General features: G+C 39.6%; 1 protein-coding gene across 1 annotated transcript; it reads right to left on the bottom strand.

Annotated features, from left to right (window-relative positions):
* Nucleotides 1-2,215: 2,215 nt before the first annotated feature.
* On the bottom strand, nucleotides 2,216-21,809 carry ndufs4 (NADH:ubiquinone oxidoreductase subunit S4). Its single transcript, XM_005738182.1, has 5 exons — nucleotides 21,653-21,809; nucleotides 19,019-19,097; nucleotides 4,450-4,622; nucleotides 4,268-4,341; nucleotides 2,216-2,411 (listed from the first exon to the last, which is right to left on the bottom strand). The coding sequence occupies exons 1-5, from the start codon at nucleotides 21,733-21,735 to the stop codon at nucleotides 2,308-2,310; spliced, it is 513 nt and encodes a 170-aa protein (XP_005738239.1). The 5' UTR covers nucleotides 21,736-21,809; the 3' UTR covers nucleotides 2,216-2,307.
* Between the last annotated feature and the right edge of the window lie 668 nt (nucleotides 21,810-22,477).

A 22,477-nucleotide genomic window follows, 5' to 3' on the forward strand; every position in this document is an offset into this window, starting at 1 on the left:
GCAAACGTTCAAACTACAACTGTCACGTCCAGCTGCTGAGTAGAAGCAGGATGCTTGGGCTCAATGATGATCTTTATGCTGTCCAACAGGGTGCGGATGGATGGATTTATTTCTCTTAGTTTTATGATAACAGCTTGTAGTCTTCTCAAACAGTAAATAAAACAATTCAATCAGGATTTCATAGACTGAACACTATTTGTAGAATTATAACTTCTACAGAAGTGTCCAAACTGCTTACATTTCGCTGTCAGTGCAGTTAAATTTGAATGCAGGATTGAAGTGTGTCTCCGACTGCAGCAGCTGCTCGGTGTACGTTCCAGCTGGTGAGGCCAATTATTACTTAACCCATAATACAATAAAACATTATGACACTGTTAGTGACTGAAAACACTACAAAACACTAATACCGGTAATGAGCAGGTGCTTCCCTGGTGCACATCCAGCTCTACGAGCCAGATATGCAGTGTGTGTGCTGTAGTGTAAATACACTAATTTGAGTACAGTGAACTCAACAGTGAGCTGCATACACCAGCAACGGTACCAGGTAGGATGTGAGGATTAAACGATGCTTAGTTGGTACTATATAGTTGGTAAGAGATCCAAGGTGTGCCAAGTAAATATCCCCCATGCAATTACACCAGGAGCAGCAGCCTGAACTGTTTCGCTACAAGGAAAGAATGTTGCAGAAGAGCCTGTGTCAGTTGTAGCTTCAGTTTCTTGTCTCCTGGTGTTGTCTTCTGCTGCTGTAGCCCATTTGATACATTCAGAGATGCTCTTCTGCATACTTTGGCTGTTATTCGTGGTTAAGTTGTTGTTGTCTTCTTATCTGCTCAAAGCAATCTGGCCATTCTCCTCAGACCTCGCTTTGCTAGGAGTTTCTGCAATCTGATTAGATATTTGGGTTAACAAGCGGCTAAGGGGATATGCTCACTCACAATGCTGTATTGAGTGTATATACTGTCGCTGTGAACCTAAAAGCTCAGGCAGCATTAAATCTGTTGTGTCCAAGAGTTTTACAATGGCTTGCTTTGTGGTTGACACCTGTGCTCCAGTTTTGTTGAGTGAAATTCATGCTCTTTATTTGTACAACAAGTGTCACTAAAAGCTGTTTAAGATGTTTGCTATTAGCTGCTTCCCAATCATGCCACCCTCCTGGCCAAATATGGTCCGCTCTGGCTCCAAAAAACCTACGATGGTTCTGGCCTTGAGGCTAAAACTGAGGCTTTAAAGGTGACTTCATGGGGAATTAGTCCATCTTTCATACAAAGTCTGTCTGATTTTTAATGCTGTGAGCACCACAAACATAATGACTTCCATCTTTATTCACCAGTGTGACAGCAGAGCAAGATTCATGCGTAATTAGAAACTAGGAAACAAGGTTACAAGGAGTAACACCATTTTGTGTCTCCTAAGGCCTGAAAGCTCACGTTTACTGATGAGAGTCGTTGCATCGCTGATGTTTGCGTTGCGGCGATGGTCTCGAACAATGCCACTGTGCTGCCATTCTCATTTCACCTAATTTTTTTGTGCTTATAGGCAAAGACTGTAGGAATGCTTTCAACTTTTATGGTACAAAGTTGTGCCAAGAACGTTTCCCCCCGCTGCGTCTCTGAGGGGATTTCAAAGGGGAAAAGCAACACATGCTGTCATTCATGCCCTGCTCTTCAGATGGACCATTACGCTCATATCAGATCGGCACTTTTGATGTGCCGAGTGACAGAACAAAATAAATAGCGAGCACAAGGCTGTGAAAGATTTGCAATGCAGTGCGGTAATTAATGAAGGTCTATACCAATTATGGATTATTGTTCCAAAACTTGTGAAATCAAAATCCAAGTTAGTGTTGCACGCCTCATTAAAAAGGTGATGATAGTTAACATTTTTTTGGATTTGGATTGTAAAAGAAATGACTTTGCTGCACAGATGTTGCAAGGTCCTATTTAAATTCCAGTTGTGCAGCTTTCCAAACATCGAAACAATCAGGGTAACCGGATGGAAACAAACACTCACACAGGAAAAATGTCACTGCTTTTGGCCTACAGACGTATTTATCCCTGTTTTTAAACAGGTTCAGATTGTAATAATACCGTCCCCTTTGTTTTGCTGTTGCACAGCTCGACTTGGAGAGCAAACACTTCATTAATTGGATGGACTACATTAGGTAGTCGGTAATGAGGTGAATGTTTGAAGAAAAAAAGCGATTACGACACAAATGTTTGGTTTACTCATATATAATTATGCATTTATTGACAAGAATCATACAGGTCTGCTGCAGGTCAGGCCACCTAACAGGTGGGCGTCTTCAGTTTACTTGGCGGACCGCCGGGTCCTCTTGTCCCAGGAGAAGTTTGCTCCGTAGGATTTCACCCGTGGCTTTGAGGTCCTCTTGTCTGTTACGTCGTAGCTCCAACCTGAAAGAAAACATCAGAGTAAGTGATGGGGCTGATAACGTCACGTATGTTCCTTTTGGACGAGCTCCAACCGCAATGAGGTGTTTTGTAGACATCAACGACCTGTGTGTAGTCAGAACGGCTCTAATCTCTTCGGTGCAATAAACAGAGTAAGCCCGTTTCCTTTGCTTGGTTTCAACAAACTTTCCCAGATGGTTCAATTCTGAGTCAAAAATGAACTTGATTAGAGCTCCACAGAAAACCACCTCATTTTGTTTTACTAAAACAGGGCTGTAGTCGATTGTCTAATGAGCTGGTTGGCCCATTAAAAGCATTCCTTTGATCTTTTATTAGTTGGTATAAGAAAGGTGCTTGGATCCCCACCATCACCATTTTTGGTTAAAAAGGTCAACTGGGAACACCAAATTAATTTTTTTAAAAGCAAAGTTACCTGAAAGAATCTGGTCACAGGTACATCTCCCCTCACAGTTTATATATCCCCTGATATATAAATAACTATATACTGTAAATGATTTATATGTTAAAATATGCAAACATGACCGTGGAAATAATGATGTTACCGCTCTGGATGGTCAGTTGTGTTAGATGCAGTAGCTGAGGTTGTTTTGACATCTGCACAGTTTAATCAAACTCTGGTTCGTTTCCGTGCGATTCGTTTGTGCAGATGTAAACACAGTAAACGCACTCAGGTGCAGTAAACGGCACCGAGACCCTTCAGAGGAGGTGGCCTCAGTCCACTTCCAAACAAACTCCAGAGTGGTTCATTTATGGTGAGAACGTGATCAACCCTGGATCCAACCCAAACAGCCTTCCCATAGCCCAGGTATGCTTTGCTTTCTGGGTCAGAAATACCAGAAACATGCAGATTACAAAACTGTAGCAACTAGCCATAAAATCAATGTAAAATCTCTGTTAAGTTTCCACTCGCATTCTTAGCATTTTGGTTAATTTTGTGGGGCTTTTTATGTGAAAAGAACCCTAAAAATCACAAGAAAAGGCTAAAAGCATACAAACTCAACTGATTCAGACCAGAAGAAATGAGTGTGTACACTGATCCATTTTAAGTCCAGATACATCATCCATCCATCCATCCATTCGCTACCGCTTATCCTTTTCAGGGTCGCGGGGGGCGCTGGAGCCAATCCCAGCTGTCATAGGGCGAGAGGCGGGGTACACCCTGGACAGGTCGCCAATCTGTCGCAGGGCTAACACACAAGGACAGACAACCATTCATACTCACATTCACACCTAGTGGCAATTTGGATTATCCAATTAACCTATCCCCACAAACTGCATGTCTTTGGGCGGTGGGAGGAAGCCGGAGTACCCGGAGGGAACCCACGCAGACACGGGGAGAACATGCAAACTCCACACAGAAAGACCCTGGCCTGATGGTGGAATTGAACTCAGGACCTTCTTGCTGTGCGGCAACAGTGCTAACCACCGTGCCACCCGACTGATTCAGACCAGAAGAAATGAGTGTGTACACTGATCCATTTTAAGTCCAGATACATCATACATGGGGTTAATGCCACAAAACTACTGACAACACAACTCTAAACACCACCAGCAGTATATAACAATGAACCACTGCCTGTCCAACAGTCTGCTCACTTCACTGCTGACAGTTATTTGTCTTGCAGCCAGAAACAAATGACAAAATCCAGATAAAAACTATTTACGTGGTTGGTGAGTCAATACATGGAGATTGTATGTATCATAAAATCGATGTGCCTGTTTGTAGAGGACTACTGAGTGGTGAGACTTATTTCTCTACTTCTTTGTTACAGTGTTTTGTCACTTTTAAAATGATGAAACAGATATATTGTTTAACCAAAGCCTGAAAAATTCTTTACCATTTTTCTCTGCAAAAGCAATGGCATCTTCCTTGGAGGAGAATGACAGCACCATATTGGACAAGGGATCAGCTCTAAAATAGAAACACAAGGCATTAGAATCCAAAATTCAACAACTGTGTGCAGAGGTTCTACAATGTCAGTTTATGTGCTGTAGGAATCAGGAGGTGGAAGGTTCTCACGTTGAGGACCAGCCCATCAGTGGGTTCTCCCAGCGCTCTCTAGTATCAAAATCCATCTTCCACTTTTTGGTGGTGTTCACGCCGGACTGCATGGCTGTCCTGGCTGGCACAAAGATGTGAACCTTACGAGTTTTGATGTGCTCCTCTGGGACTCCTGTCAGAGTGGTGATGTCCTAAAGGACACAGAAATTAAACACAATAAACTTTAGGTAACAAAGTAAATAAACTAACAAAACACCAGGATAAAAATCTAAACTAGGAGAGTGCTTCTAATTTCTAAAGTGTGGCCTCATTTGACCTCATGACTATCCAGCATTACAACTGATGTCACGCACCAATTACTACTTGTGTTCTGCAAGTCACTTGTAATAAACAATGTGACAACAACCCCTCAAATGCTCCTTTTCATGCATGCTTGTGTAACAACTCCCTCCCAACAGAAGCGTGGTTTACAGCCTTTGGTTGGTGGAGATGTGAGATGACTGAACACAAATGTGCTGCAAATCCTGTTGGTTAGCCAGGTCTTCCTCTTGATTATCAGCTGTGATGTTTTGATGCATGCTCAATCATCCAGGTAAGTAAACCTCCAAAAGTTGATTCTGTTCTCCCAGTGTTTTGTGGGAGAAACGTTTTGTCACTCACTCCCAGTTTCTTCCACAAAATGTTACGTCCAGATGAACAGAATCAACTTTTGGAGAACTGTGATGTTTCACTGTTAACTGGCAACTGTGTGACAGTTTAAGCTATGCAATGAAATACTTTCTCTTGGGATTCAATTAATTACAATTACTATAACTACACAGTAGTAGTAATCACACTGGTTACTGATGGTGTTCTGCATATTCCAGATGCTGACTTACAACTTTCCAAACTGGAAATGCAAAACGTTCATCTTCATATTAGAAGTTGTGCCTTTTAACAACCAGAGCCTGATTTTTTAAGAAGATGACAGACTGTGAAACTTCCAGCAGACAAGTTGCACAGAGTAAATGAAAAGCTACAGAGAGATGGACAGCTGCCATGTTTTAAAGGGTCAAACTTTTACTTTGTGAAGATTGCAGCCCCTTCAATCTTCACCTTAGCAAATGGGAAGATAACTGTGCATCACATGTACCGCTTCACAAACAATTTCACCAATTGGATCCCACTCGGTCAATGGCCAGCCTCTAGGCCTTCATGACTTTGGCTTTAACAATTGATTTCACAGTGACTCATAACCAGTTGGGGAATGCACATTTTCTCTATTTACCAGTTGCTGCCCAGCAGTCGCCAACTGAGCTCTAGGCCTGTGTGACTAAGACTGAAAACTCTGGCAATTACAGATTTACAAGAAATTAATAAATAATTTCCATTTATTAAAAAAAAACAAAAAAAAACAACCCAAAACCCAACAACATATTTTTGGTTGCCAGCAGTCCACATGAAGTGTTCTACTTTGATTAGATTATTCATGACTTCTTCTCTCCTTGCGAACATTAGGAGTTCATGCGAAACGTAAGCTTTTCTCAAAGAAAACACTTGATGTCAGCCTGCAGATATAAAAAAAAAAAAATACAACTTTAGCAACATGTTTTAAGAGCTCAATGTCAGGAGAACAGAGGTCAGGAAAATGTTTGATGGCCATAAAAGTTACTTATGTAATCAAATGTTTCATGTTTTATATTTTTGTACTTCACATCAATCTCTTAGATTTATTCCCACTGTAAAATATTAAGGTGGAAAAAGGGGGTTCAGTACATCTTTGATGTCAAAGAACAATAAAACACAAAAAAGTCTGAGAATTGAATACTTTTTTTTTTTTACTTTGTTTTATAGGTGCCATAAAACAAGCTAAAGTTTGGGTTGTTACTGGCAGCACAGGTGTGAATAACTATCCCTGAATCTTTCCTCAGCTTTAACCTGTCTGCATTGGTTTGGATATGTTACTAAGTCAAATATACATGTGTACCATTTCAATGTTAAATAGTAACAAAATTTGTGATTACATCACATATATTGTTAATTTGAAAAGAGATTTAAAAACAAGTATTTCACATGTAAAAGAAAAATAGAAACAAAATAACTATTTTTAATGCTTTTTATTAATAACGAATTAATTTGCCTTCATTACCTTTACTATCGTTCTCTTTTACACCAATACCACAACAAACAGTTGTTTAATGTGTGTAAAGAGTATATATTAGAGCCTTAAATAGTTCAAATTTTCTTTTTAATTACTCTGAATAATAGAAATCAAGGTGTACTCCTACAACTGTGACAGGATGGAGTTTTATTCTATTTTTTCCCATGTTTTTTTTTTTTTTGTGGTAGTTCTGCATTTTCTATTTATTTTTTGTTTTTTAAATAACATTTTTTGCACATGTTGACATTAACAAAAAGTCACCATTACTTGTATATATAGCAAATCTCTCTTGGCTTGATTTTTTCATGAATACATTGCCAAGAAAATACACAAAGGTGCATGAATGTACTTGTTGCTGTGTAGGTCTGGACTTTGTCTGCAGTGGTACTGGTTCTTGGGCGTACGCACACTTTGAAAAGGTCAATCGTGAAGTTAGAGAACAAAAAAATGTAAAATATAAAACAAGAAATATAATGGCCATCTCTGAAATTAATTCCTAATCCTCAATTAGTTGCAGACCTTCATGAAGTAGGACAGCACGACAATTGGATGAGGAAGGGTCTGTGGGTGCACTGAATGCATATTCCTGAGCAACTGGAGCCCCTTGGAGCTCCTATCAAAGATCTGGTCCAATTCTTCAGGGAATTAGCAAACAAGCAATGGGAAGTCGGCGACAAAACACAGATGAACCTCCCAGCACGCAGGCAGCAGCCACCCAAGACTGAGGGCTTTCCAGGGAGCTTTCCTTTCAATACAAGAATTTTACACATTTCAATGGCCATTACAACTTCAAAGAATCAAATTTTCATCATTGTCTGTCATCTGCCAGTTGATTTGTAGAAAGGGGTCATTTTGCATGAACTCCACACAAAAGCCCGTCTTCCTCTTGGCAAAGGAGCTTCCAATGGTATTTAAGCCTAGTAAATTACAGGTCCAACTGCTAAACTACTGCTTGTTTCAGTGAAACATCTTTTGCCATGCAATCATAAACAAGATCTGAACATTGAAAAGATCGTTAAAATGAAAGGGAAAAGACGAACAAAAGGGGGGAGGAAAAAAACCGTCACAAGTGCTTGGTAATTATTTCCGGCTGCCCTATCTACTTAACCCGAACAATTCCTTCTTGTCACAAAGAGGAAGAAAACATGTTCTCTTCACCCAGAGGGGGTAATGGTTCATGACACAATAACACACAAGACAGTGTTAAACAGCAAGAAAATAAGATGAAGGGTTTCTCCTTTTTTTTTTCCAGCAGGTGATCAAAAATGCTTTAAAATGCCTGCAAGTTGTAACTTTTTATTTCCAAAAGGCTATGCTCCAAAGGTTTCTCTATTCTAAAAGAGCATTAAGAAAAACTTGCAGAGTTTTATAAAACGTGGAATTCCTGGTCTGTTCTAGGCGATTGAACCCATTACGTCCCTCTATGAGACACATTAGAAATAACACTCTTGACTATAGTTACATGTAACTATTGTGAAAAATACGTGACATATATGGTAAATTGTTGCAATAATTTCTCCAGATGTAGCACAACCTAAGGTTGGGTGTGGATGAGCACAAAAAGGGAGAATGTGTCAAAACAAACGCTCTAAATCACTGAAAAACCTCTGCTTGCTTATTTGGCATTGTTTGCAAAAATACAAGTCTAGACTTCTGATATTTGCATGCATTACTCTGAAAGCTTGGAGGGTTATCGGCATAACAAGCTCACCCACAATACCCAGATTCACAAAAGGAACGATTGTGGCTGGAATGCAGTGTGTTCCCAGGAAGACTAGAGAGGACCGTCACAAAAGGAAAACCCACACGGTGGGCACTTTTTCTTCTGCCATGTACAGGAAGCGAAATGAGAACTATCAAGTTTGACACTATTCACAGGGCCTTAACGGGACCCTACAATACCTGGCTGGGCAGACAGAATGCAGGGCTTAACAAAGAGGGGGGGTAATGGCTGGCAAAATCTCCGTCACGTGAAAGCGTGTCGATATTTCTGACACCTCCAGGCTACGTGCCAAATAAAGAGCACAGGGGCTTGTCGCTGTGGGGCCACTGGGCCCACCAGAATGCTGAAAGCTAGTACCCCTAATTCTCCAACAGAGAACTGGGATGGAAATTTTTGGTGTAAACAAGACAGAAATCTCAGTCTGCTTAAGTCTGGTGGAAAAACTGTAGGAAGCGGTGAGATACCAAAGAAAGAAAATGATAAAGAATAGTTTTATAGAGGGAAGCTGGATGCCCAAATCCCTCCAAATTAAACATTTGTCAAATGTACTGTTTTTATTAATTAGTGCAGCATCCATTCAAATAAAGTATAACCCAGGTTATTTATGTAGCTGCACTTTACTGATGTCCACTCGAACACATGCAGGCAATCATTCATTTCTTGAAACGAGGCCACCTTTACATTCGCTAAATGTGTGCGTGCCTGTCTGTTCAGTCTTGGGAACTGCTCATCCAAACAACATGAGAGAATGAAGTCATATATCACAGGAAACCAAACATAACACATAAATAAATGTCCATCTGTCTTTGTGGAAATCAGTTTGAGTTTTAGATCAAAGTGACAACATTTCTGGCTGGCCCACCTCCTTTTAAAGGCCTGTTTGAGGGTAAAGTCTTGGCTTTCGGGTTAAAGTCACAACTAGGTTTAGGTTAGGGTACAGGTTTGGCCATTAGTTGTGATGGTTGACATTTAAGATGTGTGAGACTTGGGGATGAATAACTATCAATCAAAATGCTCACAAATATAGATGAACACACATTTATATTTGTGGCTCTCCCAGCACTCACACACTGTGGGGAGCAGACAGCTGTTGCTCAGAAGGAAATGCAGATAGCAGAACAACTTTGACCCAAAATATGAAAAGCACTCCTTCAAACAACCTCAAACCTGATTCTTTACTCATTCGGGTCCAATCAAGACTGACACGGTTTAGATAAACTGTTGTCTAGACAGGTGATTAACAGACCAGACAGATTTCTGAAAATATATCAGTGGGGTCTTATTTCTTTCAACTGTCATAATACAAAAGTGGCTTACCTGTTGTAAATAACCTACAGTGTTGCTTGTGATCAAAATATTGAATATTTTAAATACAAAGACTTGCAATGTCTATCTTCCTGACAAAGGAATCTACTGGTCTAATTTCCATTTATTTTCATCTCCTTCTTTGGTCATTGATGATCAGTTCATGTTTGAAGGAGATGAACCAGAACCAAATGTGCACCTGGAAGTCCAGTTTGGACAACAGATACTTGAGTTTGAAGGTTTATCATATATCAGCAGCCTGCATAGTAGTGAATAATTTATAGAAGCAGTACGTAAAAACTTTGGAGAATTATTATGGTGTTAGTTCTTTTATTTTAGCTTCAAGAAATACAGAGTTCACCTTCAAAACTAATATACAGGGATGTGTGTTTATGCATTAAATATCTATATTCAAGAAGCTTGTACACCAGTCAAAGATGTTTCTTTGCGTAAACTGACTTGCAACGACTGGTATAACTGCATCAAAGTCTTTAAACCTGGCACGCTGAGATGACAGCTCTATTCTCAAAGCCATCTTCAATCAGACTCAGTTATTTTTCCAAATATAGAAACCAGTCGCCAATGAAGACAAAGACTACAGCCTATTTTAATTGCTGAAGAAGTCAAGATGCCGGGTGTAGATGTCTGTTTCTCCAAGTGTTCTTCCAGCCTCCACTCTTCCCATATTGTTTAACCGATCTTGTCAGCTTCAGATGATTTGCAGGTGAATGTCTACATTTCCTGCAGTTCATTTCCCACAGTTTATACAAAGGGATATAAAACCCACCTTTGCCTGCTCTGTGATATAAAATGTGTTTTTCATATTATTCCTGATATTATCTGCAGATCTAATCCAAACACAATAAAGGTTTAAGGATTTTTGTGGTATACATTGCATTTCTGAAAAGGTAATGAAAGAGATCAAATGTATTTTACCCTAAAAAGTGGTTGCCAAAAAGATTTAAAAAAAAAAAAGAAAGAATATTGAAATCAGTTTGTGAAGAATGTTTGAGAAAATGTCCAAGTAAAGCAATATAAATCATAAATTTTATGATTTATTTTATTCATCTAATTCCATTTTGATGAAAATATCTACTGCTTGGAACACAGACTAGCTCTTTATGCTGCAGAGTACCCAGGTTTGGCAAAGAATTAAAAACAGGTGCATATAAAGACCTTCTGTTTAATCACTCAGTGAACTAATTGCCCCTGTCTTTTCACTTAATCACTGGATACTCCCACTGGGTACTAAAAAAATATTTATTTAAACATAAAGTAAAGGAATGCCACATCTGTTCTTACAATGATCCAGGACGACTTGGTTATCAGTTATGAGAATGATCAGCTCTCCAATAAACCAGATAGGTGAGAAAACGTGGAGAACAGGGTGGATACAGATGATTGATTTCAGGGTTTCAGCCAGAGTACAATAAGGCCAGTAGCATACAGTGGGGCAAAAAAGTATTTAGTCAGCCACCGATTGTGCAAGTTCCCCCACTTAAAATGATGACAGAGGTCAGTAATTTGCACCAGAGGTACACTTCAACTGTGAGAGACAGAATGTGAAAAAAAAATCCATGAATTCACATGGTAGGATTTGTAAAGAATTTATTCGTAAATCAGGGTGGAAAATAAGTATTTGGTCACCTCAAACATGGAAAATCTCTGGCTCTCACAGACCTGTAACGTCTTCTGTAAGAAGCTTTTCTGTCCCCCACTCGTTACCTGTATGAATGGCACCTGTTTGAACTCATCATCTGTATAAAAGACACCTGTCCACAGCCTCAAACAGTCAGACTCCAAACTCCGCCATGGCCAAGACCAAAGAGCTTTCGAAGGACACCAGGAAAAGTATTGTAGACCTGCACCAGACTGGGAAGAGTGAATCTACAATAGGCAAGCAGCTTTGTGTACCAGAGGTACACTTCTCACAGTTGAAGTGTACCTCTGGTGCAAATTACTGACCTCTGTCATCATTTTAGGTGGGGGAACTTGCACAATCGGTGGCTGACTAAATACTTTTTTGCCCCACTGTATATGGCCACAAGGCTGCAGTTGTAGCTGGGTTGTTTTGCATGAGCCATGATACTTTTTTACCTGTTCAGCTCATATATAAACATTATCTGGCACTCTTCTGCTGGCATATACAGCACTCTTCTTTCAATTTTATCTTCCAAGGAGTCATTTTTCAAAGTAATCCTGAGCAAAAGTTGTCCAGACTTTCTGAAGTCTTTATAAGTTTTCCTTTAGAGATTGGTTCCTTTTTCAATCAATTTCAGTCAGGTCTTTGTTAACATTGGACACTGACCTATGAATCATCCATAAATGAGCATTCAACATACTCAGCGTTTCCAAAATTTCGAACTGCCAACAATAACGTGGAGCTGCTGGTATCAAATGATCAAGTTTGATGGTGTTGAGCTTTTACACTCTGTGCTCTCTGGTCACTACCCTGTGGCTCCTCAACCGTACCGGCAAGTTTGGGAAGTTTGGAGGACAGGTCAGCACTTTGGGCTTTTTGTCATGTTTAATGCATCTAGGATGGAACCACAAGAATGCCAGGACCAAAGTTTCCCCAGCAGAACATTGCAGTGCAATGAGATAATCGCTGTTATTCACTTCACCTGTCCTGGTCTTAATGTTGTGGTTAACTGGTTAATGTCTGTTTCCCTAAACAGCCCTGCTCACATTACCTAAACATTACTACTGGCATGCTGTTTTTTTAGACTTGTTAAGGTTTCCAGTTCTCAGCTGAAGTACACAGTGTGTTTTCCAGTTAGTACAGTAACCAAGCAAACAGACAAACAAGCAAACAAAGGATGACTAGCTCTGGCAGAACATTTCTAGCGTCACCGTCACATTTTTATAGACACCAGGGCTGCCACCACACAAATAAGCTCATCATAGGATGTATACCTGTATGCCAAATCTATAACTTGGCACCCAGAGGGGTCAAAAGGTCACCAAAGCTGAATCATGTTGAGTCAGCATGTGCCGAAAGCCCAAACACATCGCCCCTAACGCCCCACTGTCCAGCCCACACCCAGACCAAGAGCTTCACTCATCAGCCTCGCCCGGTTCCCACCTTCAGACATCTTTGAAGTGGAAAAAGTGTGCCAATTACTGACTGGACACTGGGGGTATCTCTAATAGAAACAAATATTATGCTGCTTGCTCATGTGTGGGAGTGGTTCAACATTGGAGAACAAGAAGCAGCTGGTATATGAAAGTCATCTTGTATTTCACATTACACATACTGGTAAAGAGAGGAGAGAGGAGGGGTCATTTATGAATATTTTGGATGCAGACACACTTGTTTGTCTGAGCATCTCAAATGTCATTTTATAATAAAACAATTTATAAATAAACCCAAACTATGAAAATGCGTCAAGCAAAGACTTGCCCCGTTTCAACTGAATCTTACTGTGAGTTGTGAGTATCTTTTTAAGTTTCAAAATCTTAGTGGAGTACAAGTTTGTGAGGAAAACCAATTACTTAAAGCTATAAGACAGAGCAACACTATTTAAGCACCCACCCCCCAGAGGCTCTGACTCTGGGGGGTGGGGGTGGGGGGTGGGGGGGGGTTAATCGTCTGGCACCTCACATTTTATGAATACCAAAAGCAGCTTGCAAAATTACAAAAAGAGCTGGTAGCTTACAAGTAATGAATAAATTGAAGTGTTGTCAAACAGAAGTAGCAATCCTTTTTCATCCAATCTGCAAACACAACACTTAGCAGTTGGACACTTCCTAAAACTCCCCAGCTGAGGAGTCCTCTTCAGAGAGTTAGTCTATGGAAGAGAGTGCTAATGAATGAAATACTATTTAGTTGATGATACATAATAAAACCTCTTGTCTGCCATTCATCAAAGACCAACATCCTCTCAGCCACTACTTCAAACTTGAGCAGAGATTTTTTTTCGTACAAGTACGCCATGTAAGAGGGCAAGCAGACAAAACAGATACTTAAATTGTCTATGTGCAAAAGAAGGAGGAAGGCTGGAAGAGGAGGGAAGGGAGGGAAAAGCGGGTTGATGGGGTGGTGAATGTGGTCTGCTCCACTGTAGGTCACTCTGTCTCTGAGGCTCGACAGAGGATATTCACGCCTGTACTGCAGACTTAAAGTGGTGGTGCTCAATGTCCTCATAGCTAGAATGGCAGTTTTTGTGGGTTTTAGTTTTTTGTTTCTCCCCCATTTCCCAAGTGTGTGTGTGTTGTGGGGGGATTATGGTGGTGATTGAAGGGATTTTGACACTTGCAAAACAATTATTTTGTATCAGGGAGTCCGACAGTGAAAATAAATTCTAATGTTTCAACTACAAGATCGTTCAATCTGATTTCAATTTCTGTCTTTAAAAACAACCGACAACAGGCTTTTAGACTCTTACCGCAATAGAACCCCACATCTTTTAGCCAGATGTGATGTCACATCTTGCCAAGCAAATGCTGTTCTCTAAATTATATAAAGAAATAAAGAAATCCAAAAACTTATCAAACGTAAACATGCCAAGCATCGAGTGAACATACTCCTCTTGCCGTCGTCATTCCGCCTTTTCACTCAATTCCCCACGGTCTAATAACTGTCCTTCTCTGGCTAAAAAAACCCTAGTGCCTTTAGAGAACTCTATAACAAGGCTTCACAAGCGCTTTAAGATTATGGTGTTGCCTTTATGTGGACAGAGAGAGCGCGTTTGGCCACAGCTGAAAGAGAAGTAAACGTTCTGGCAAAAAAAAAGAAAAAAAAAAAAGTAGTAAACGTTCTGTTTGCAAGACTCAAGCGTTAGTGAGAGATATTGTATTGCATATTGAAGCAGCTGTTATGGTTATAACCACAGTTGTTTGTGCAAAGGACCAGAGAGTAAAGCAAAAAGGCCTGACTCTAATTGACTGCGGTTGTAGACATTCCGTGTAAAGCTGTGTATCACTGGCCAGCCAGTCGGACACTGGGAGCTGCCCAGCATGCTTAATCAAACAGTAATTACAAACAAAAGCAGGTCGGCATGGGCACGCCGGGGAACAGCTACGGGCACTGGTGGACCATCACGCACGTCCTTTTCTTTGGCATCATTTCTGAAAATCAGCCAATGGCCCAGAAATTTTGCTCATAAAAGTCAAACTTAGAGCTTTAAATGTGGGGAAAAAGGTGAAAACACTCAAATCCTACAAAACCTAACTAAAGAAGTTTACAGTCAACCCTAAAATCAAAATCATCTCCTCTGCAAAGACTTTACTGTAAGTAAGGCTCTGTAACATATCAAAATGCTATTTCAATTACAAATTTAGCTTTCAATTACTATTTAAGCAAAAAAAGAAAGAAAAAAGAAAATGCAAATACTGTTTCAAGATGATGCCTTTGCTTGATTCTTTTTTCCTCCCATACATATAGTGTAAAAAAAATGCACTTTTTTATACTCAATAAATCTTTTGATTTTGTGTTTTCGCAAGTCTAAAATGTGAATGACCGTAATAGGCATGGCATTATTAAATTGTTTGTTCTGCTTGGTCAGCAGTTTAAAACCCAGCTACTTTACTTATTGTCATATAAGATGAACAACAGAAGCAGATCGTCATACTTTTTTTTTTACAATTACTCTTAACTTGGAAAAAAAAAACCCACGCAATTTTAGTGAATGACACTTAGAAAGGCAGTTTCAGAAAAGCAGTTGGACTTATCCCTGTCAGTATAAAAACTTTCTGTGACTAATCAGTACTTAAAACTTTTTTCTGTCTGCAGTCCAAATCACTTTAAATGTCCTTTTCCCTGATTTTTGACCCAGCAGGAGATTCTAAATTCGTCTGTAATGGAGATGGCCAAACACAATGTAGAGATCCATGTTCTTGTAAAGTCTGCATTTTCTGGACACACGAGAACTAAGGACAAGATAATGAGTATCAGACAAATGTTCATGCAGAGTTTTTGGAGTGAATTCAAAATATCATTTGCCCAGGCCAAAATGCAATATCATCTGAAAGAGGTTATTCAGAAATGTTCACTGCACAACGAGCAGCACTCCACTTTCTCCTCAGGCTGGTCGACAGAGACGGCGTGCAAACCCTGAATAACCTCTCAGTGGATCGAGATCTTTCTTTGATTGGTCAAACCAGAAAGCAATTCACACTTATTGACAGCCTGATGAATGACTAGCGTGCTGACATATGCTGAATGCCCAAAAGGGAGAGTGCTCTCAATGCCCTCTACCACGTGAGACGGAGGCCACTGTACTGTAAACAGCTGAGGGCCTCTCTTTTCGGCCTGTCTGGGTGAACATTAGAGTACTTCCCCTCGTCGCCAGTAACAGCATGCTACAAAGGAACCTCTGTGGCCAACAACACTGAAGTGGCCACTGTCTTTTTCGTGAGTCTCAGGGTGTCTCACAAACTTTTTTCCATGCTAGTTTCTTTTCTTTCACCCCCCCCAACACACACACACACATTTTTTAGAGGCCCTTTTTTTCCTCTCCTCTGCTGTGCCTCTCTGTGGCCCCTACTGAGAGGACAGAGACAGACACTCCGCCCAGCCAAAGGTTTGTCTGCCAGTATGGCCAGCTTTGGTCTGGGACAAAAGCACACTGACGCTGCCCATACTGCTCCCCCGCCCCAAAACAAGTCCACAACAGACTCCCACATTCTCCCCAAACTCACTCTTTCTCCGTAACCTTCTAATTCAACTTTCTATGACAAAGCAGTAATGTCAAAGATCAGTCTTTGTTTTGTACAGTTGGTGCGTTGTTAACCACTTCAAATGCTTGGTTATCACTGTTTAGACTATAGTTCAGCACTTAATGCTAAAACAAAAAAAGATTAAAGCGAAACAGAGCTATACCACATCCTAGAAAAAGTAATTCAGTAAAGTAACCGTTGCCTGGTCAACTAGCTTCTCTCTGACTGGGGCTTGATTTAAAAGGAACAGTTCTTTTGGAGCAACAGTATTCACCCAAAACAGACCAGTCATAGACACCATGTAAAAGAAGAAAAAAGAAGAACAGGGCTTCATAGGGATTTAATCTTTCAGCATCTTTAAGTAATCACATTGAAAGTTGCTTTCTGAAATTGCTTTCATAGAGGTTACGCAAGTCAGAAACTAGGCCAGAAACTGTAGACAGAAATGATAAGAGATTTGAGAAATCCTAAATGTCAGATGACATTTTCTTGCCCTTGTGTATTTTTGGACCCAGAAATCCATTTTGATTGCTCTTAAAAACTACAAAAACCCCCCAAAAAACCAAAACAGACTTCACCATAGGGCTGCTTAATTAATCGAATTTTAATCACGATTACGATCTGGGCTTTCAACGATCATTAAAAATGACTGAGCCGATTATTAGCCTCTCCCTCGTGCTTTACTCTCGCGCTGCTCTGTGTGGCAAATCGAGCGCACCTCTCTGCATTTCGAACACGTGTAACAACAATTAAGAGCAGCGGTCTCCAACCTTTTTTGCGCCACGGGCCGGTTTATGCCCGACAATATTTTCACGGACCGGCCTTTAAGGTGTCGCGGATGAATACAACAAAATAAAACTAGTACCGGTACCGAAAAAAAGAAGATTTATTCATAACACGTGAAAAGACCAAGGAAAACCGAGTAAACGATAAATACGATAACAAAATAATGCTGAAAACCGATAAAAACCCTGAAAACTGTACATTTCACACCTGAGCCTCAACTCTCTCATACCAAACGACTCACGGACCGGTACCGGTCCGAGGCCCGGGGGTTGGGGACCGCTGATTAAGAGGACCTGAGGGAAGTTCGGAAAGCTAAGCAGAAGTTATTTGGAGAGGAGAGTGACTGCCGTTGGTTGAAAAGAGAGGTAAAAAAAAACTTCAGTGGTGTGGAAACATTATGGGTTCGCGGAGTCAGAACTCATTTTTCATTTATTTTTTATATTGCAAACATTTGCACTGTTATCAGTATTTGCACACTATTTTCTATTATTTTTTGACAATCTTTAAAGTCATTATTCAATATATTGTTATTGTTAAATAAATATCGTCAAATAATCGAGATCTCAATTTCAGTGAAAATAATCGTGATTATCATTTTTGCCATAATCGAGCAGCCCTACTTCACCATTTGCCCAAGCTAACCCTGATGAATTTTCTTAATTTGCCTGACTAACAATCCAAATTCAAAGATGTTGCAAGACAGATGTGCTGCTAAACTGTTTCTACACATTACTTCCCTCACTTGTAACCTGGTTTCGTGTGTGCATGTGTAAACATCAAATTCTAATTTGGATAATACCACTCCATGAAGCTTTTTGTGGTTACAGAAAGCGCTGTGAAAAGTCCTGATAAACTGTTTGCAGCGACTTCAGCAAATGTCCCAAACATTGCCCAGCATTGGGCACTACAGGCACATAACACTGCCTACTTTGCAGGTCAATGTATGACACAGAAAACAACATTTACCGTTCTGCTGCATCGATTTAGAAAATTCTGTTATCACCCAGCTGCATTAGGAGCTATCCTAATGCAGCTGCGTACTTTACTGAATGAAGGCAGAGTAGATGAAGTCGACAAGTCTAGACAAAATCATTTTGTTGGGCATATGCTACCAACAAAACAGGCTGACTCGGGCCTGTCTGTTCTAAATTTACATTGAAAGAGTAGCACAAACCAAGCATTATGAAATATTTCTGTCACGACAGGCAATAAAACTATTATGCAAAGCATCTGATAACTGCTGATGCCAAACAAAGAGCCCTCAAACAACTGATGAATCTGTGAAACTTCAGAAAGAGCAAAAGAAATCACGTGTTACTGTTAATGATCACAGTAATCAGTCACTACTGACCCAGGCAAATGTTCAAGCAGGGAGGTACTGGCAGGGAAGCTGATATAAAACACATACTGCACATGGTATGGCAATACTTTACTATAGTGCCCCCATTTTTTGACTGAGTATTTGAAAGCACCAGAGACTATAGTTTTTGTTATCATTAACAAAATAATTTTGCACTATTCTGTGAGATATTTTTATGATTTACTGTATCCACATTTATATCATTGGGGCATTCATAATGTAAACCCCCCCCCCCCCCAAAACTATACATTGTAAATGGACTGAGTGAAGATAACTGCATTACAGTGCGTGAATATTACTCCACTTCTCCTGTTAGAAAAAATTCCATTTCCTCAGCCATTCAAATAGTTGTAGTCACTTCTTTCATGAACTGGCATTTAAACCTAGAAGGACTGTGAGGATAGGAATAATCAGAGCTGTGAACTGAACTACAAATGATGATATTCGTCATCACTGTCATATTGTTACAAAAGCCTACTGTCTAGGACAAGTTCAGTTTGGCAGCAGATGACAAAATTTTTTAACAGTTTTTTTCCCCAGCAGAATAATTGGAAGACAGAAGATCAGATAAACACCGATGTACAACTCAGATTGAGCAGGGATGAATTCTTACCAATTTCTCATCAACTGTAATAAGCTGTGTGTCTTGTCCTGGTTTCTCTGCCAATCTCAGTGTTGATGTGCTTGTAGACCTGGGAAAAAAATTTAATTGTGATTACAAGCTAAGCACAAAGCACCAAAAGTACACAAGTGACAAAGAAATTACACAAACAAGTTAAGCTCTGGAAATGCTGACGATCTTGGAGGAGGCGGTGGGATGGGGGTACAGTGAAAAGGAAGCGACAAGGAGGGAATCCCCCCCGCCACTTATTAGTTCTGTCTGGTGAATCTCTGGCAGACTCTCGCTCTCATCCTAATGACAGGACGTGCTTAATGTTGGCTGTAGTCAACTGTCAGGCGAGGACTGTGAAGCTCTTTGTCAAAGTGCAGCCGTGCCCCCATCACAAAACGGCAAACGGCCATATATTCATAATTTTGTATTTATTTCAAATGAATGTTAAGATTTCACTACAGTCTCAGGTCTGATTTTTTCAATAAAAACTGATTTTTAAAAAAAAAAAAAGACGAATATAGTTTCAGGTGCAATCATTGCACAGCTTAATCACATGAATAAAGTCCTACTCTGCATTTTTCCTGGCATTGAAGGAGCTTTGGGGAGTAACTACACATGGGAGTATTCGCGATGACAACATACAGATAAAGCAAAGATTCTTATACCTTATTTAACCAAAATCTGCACACTTTCCTTTGATTTCTGACCATTTAAATAAAAATGTATATCATGTGTCTGTAAATAAAACCCAAAACTGGTTTAAGAATGAAACAGAGTAGTTCTCCCATTGTTTTAGATTTAAGATTTTAAATATTTAACACTTTTTAATGCATGGTAAAAGGCAGTTTTTTACCTTTCTTTTTTTTTTTTTTTTTTAACCACATCCACCCACTTCACCTCTGAATCTGTTTAACTGTGAGCTCAGCTCTGTGTGTAAAACCACACACAGAAATCACACATTTAAACAACAACAACAACAACAAAAAAAACAACAACAACAACAAACCACACAATCAAGGTGAACCTGAGAGCAGGGGAGAGAAAAGTAGCAAAACCCATCAATGACTGAAAAACACAGCATAGATGACTGGGTATACATTTGCTTTTTCCTTTTCGCCCTTTAGCTTTCATTTAACTGTTATCCCTGTCGGTTTCTTGGGGTAATAGGACGCTTCCTCATCAACATGGCTGACGAAATACTGTGATTTATCCAATCACTGATCTGAATTTTAGATTACTTCAGATTTTGCCAACAAAATACTGTGCAAGTCAATGATTTCTTATTATCTCCATCTTTCCAGACTCTATAAAACAAAATAAATGTCTTATTTCATTTTCAACATGGTTACACTACATATTCTAATCTGGTATCTATTAATAACCTCAGCTAATGCACTGCACATAATGCCATTGTGTGAATAATAAAAGTTGTAAAAGCATGCATTGTATTATTTCTCTCTTTAAAAACTCCCAAAGGAGACAGTAACTGTGAATACAACTGTCAACTGTTGTAACAGCTTACAGAATCATTTCTGATGATGGAAAAATCCAATGGCATTTATCAATGACAATGGTGAATTTTTAATCAGTTGTGCAACATCAATTCTGCTCTGACTAAATGTTAAAAAAAATGTGATGAACAACTGAAAGTCTATATTCTTCTTCTTTCAGCTAAAGGGGGATTTAATTTAAAGATCGTCAACATCTTCAACTGCCACTTCCAGCTCAGCCTCCTCTCTTTCTCATTCAAGATTTTAGAGGAAGACTTGTAGGAAATGATTAAAAAGAAATGCCGATGACTGCCAGGCAAGCCATCAATTAGCGACCATCGCATTTGACTGTCCTTACTAACCGGAAATATGAATGCGGAAAATATTGTTGTATTTAAGTATTTATGATATGGAGGTACTCTTTTAAAGTGTCACAAAACCCACTAACTGTGGCAAATAACTGTGTGGTAAAAAGTGGCAAAAAACACATAGTGGAGCAGCACGGGGGTCAGTTTGTTTAAAATCCTTCCACAAAACACAGGTAACTTTTCTTTGTGTTAGTATCGTTGGGGTCTGGTGGCTACATGAATACCTCAAACTATAACTTGCAGATTTGTTACTGCGAGAGAAGCACTGTATTCTATCAATAGCAGTGAATTACTTTCATGCTAATTGTTAGCTTCCAGGCTCCCTACAGCTGATTGTAAGGTTAGCTGTCGGCTGAGTCACTTATTTAATAAAGTTGTCTCGGTCTGGTATGTAGCACGTGCTGTGCAGACCAGTGAGCATCATTTAATTGTGTTAGCTTTTAAACTGATTTCTAGCTCGCCCTAGCATTAGCCAATTAGCTGGGCAAGCAAGTGCTGTAAGGACAATGACATTATCTACAAGCCCAGTGTACTACAAGATAAAAGCGTGCAGGCGCTGACGTTGTTTAGTGTATAAAGTCTTCCACGTTAGGTGCGAAACCTCTATTTTGAAAAGAGAAAAAGAAAAATCTTCATTAAAGTGCTCTGCCGCTGACAAGCTAACAGACACACGGCTTCTGTGCTGTAGTCGACTTGGGAGTTAAATAATTCAAACAAACTCAGCTCAGAGTATCAAGTGCGAACAGAAACCTGATAAACAATTAATATGAAATTACCTGATAGGATTCAAGAACATTTTAGAAGCTGCATTAAAAGCAGACAAACGTCCCAATCCGAGAAGTGACATTGAGGACGCCATGATTGTTGTCAACGATGACGTACGGTAACCGCAAAGGAACAAACAGTACGCGCGGGTGGCGGAGACAGCTGGTACATGAAGGACTTTGCCAACCGAATTTTTGGATGTGTCACATAACACACCAAGGGACGCCCAGACATCTACTTACGCCAGTGCTCTCTTATATAACAAAGAACAATTATTTTGGTGTAAATAGAAGGAAACCCCGCACGCTGAGAAGAATTTCAATTTGCTTGTGCTTCATGTCTACTCACTGAAGTTTATATGTTTGTCTTTTTTCTGCCCGTTTTCTTATGCTTTGTCTGATGACAGCTTAAAAAACGGAGCAATTTGTTTCTTAAAACATATGTTTAATACATGTATATACTTTACATTGTGTATTGCACAATATCAATATTGTGTAGTACACCACGTAAATTCATTTGTATATTCACAACGTGGTTTTTGGAACATTCAGTAACAGGAAATGCAGATAAAATCCCCTGGGTAAAGGTATATGTAGTTTTACTGATATGTATGAATATACATTTTTAGCAAATCCTTTTTAACTTTAGAAATTGTTTATAGCTCAAGTTTTAGCCAGTCCAAATGAATAAAATATCTCATGACAATGATGTGAAGTGATGGCCATCAAAATAGACTAAGCCTATAAAAGGTACGGTTTAATTTGATCTGATTGATGTCCAGTCTTTTATTCTTTAAAGTAAACGCTTGCATTGAAGCTATGATAGATTTAGACATA

This window comes from Pundamilia nyererei, unplaced genomic scaffold (genome assembly GCF_000239375.1).
Source record: "Pundamilia nyererei isolate P.nyererei 1_Seehausen unplaced genomic scaffold, PunNye1.0 scaffold00082, whole genome shotgun sequence".
NCBI classification, from domain to species: domain Eukaryota; kingdom Metazoa; phylum Chordata; class Actinopteri; order Cichliformes; family Cichlidae; genus Pundamilia; species Pundamilia nyererei.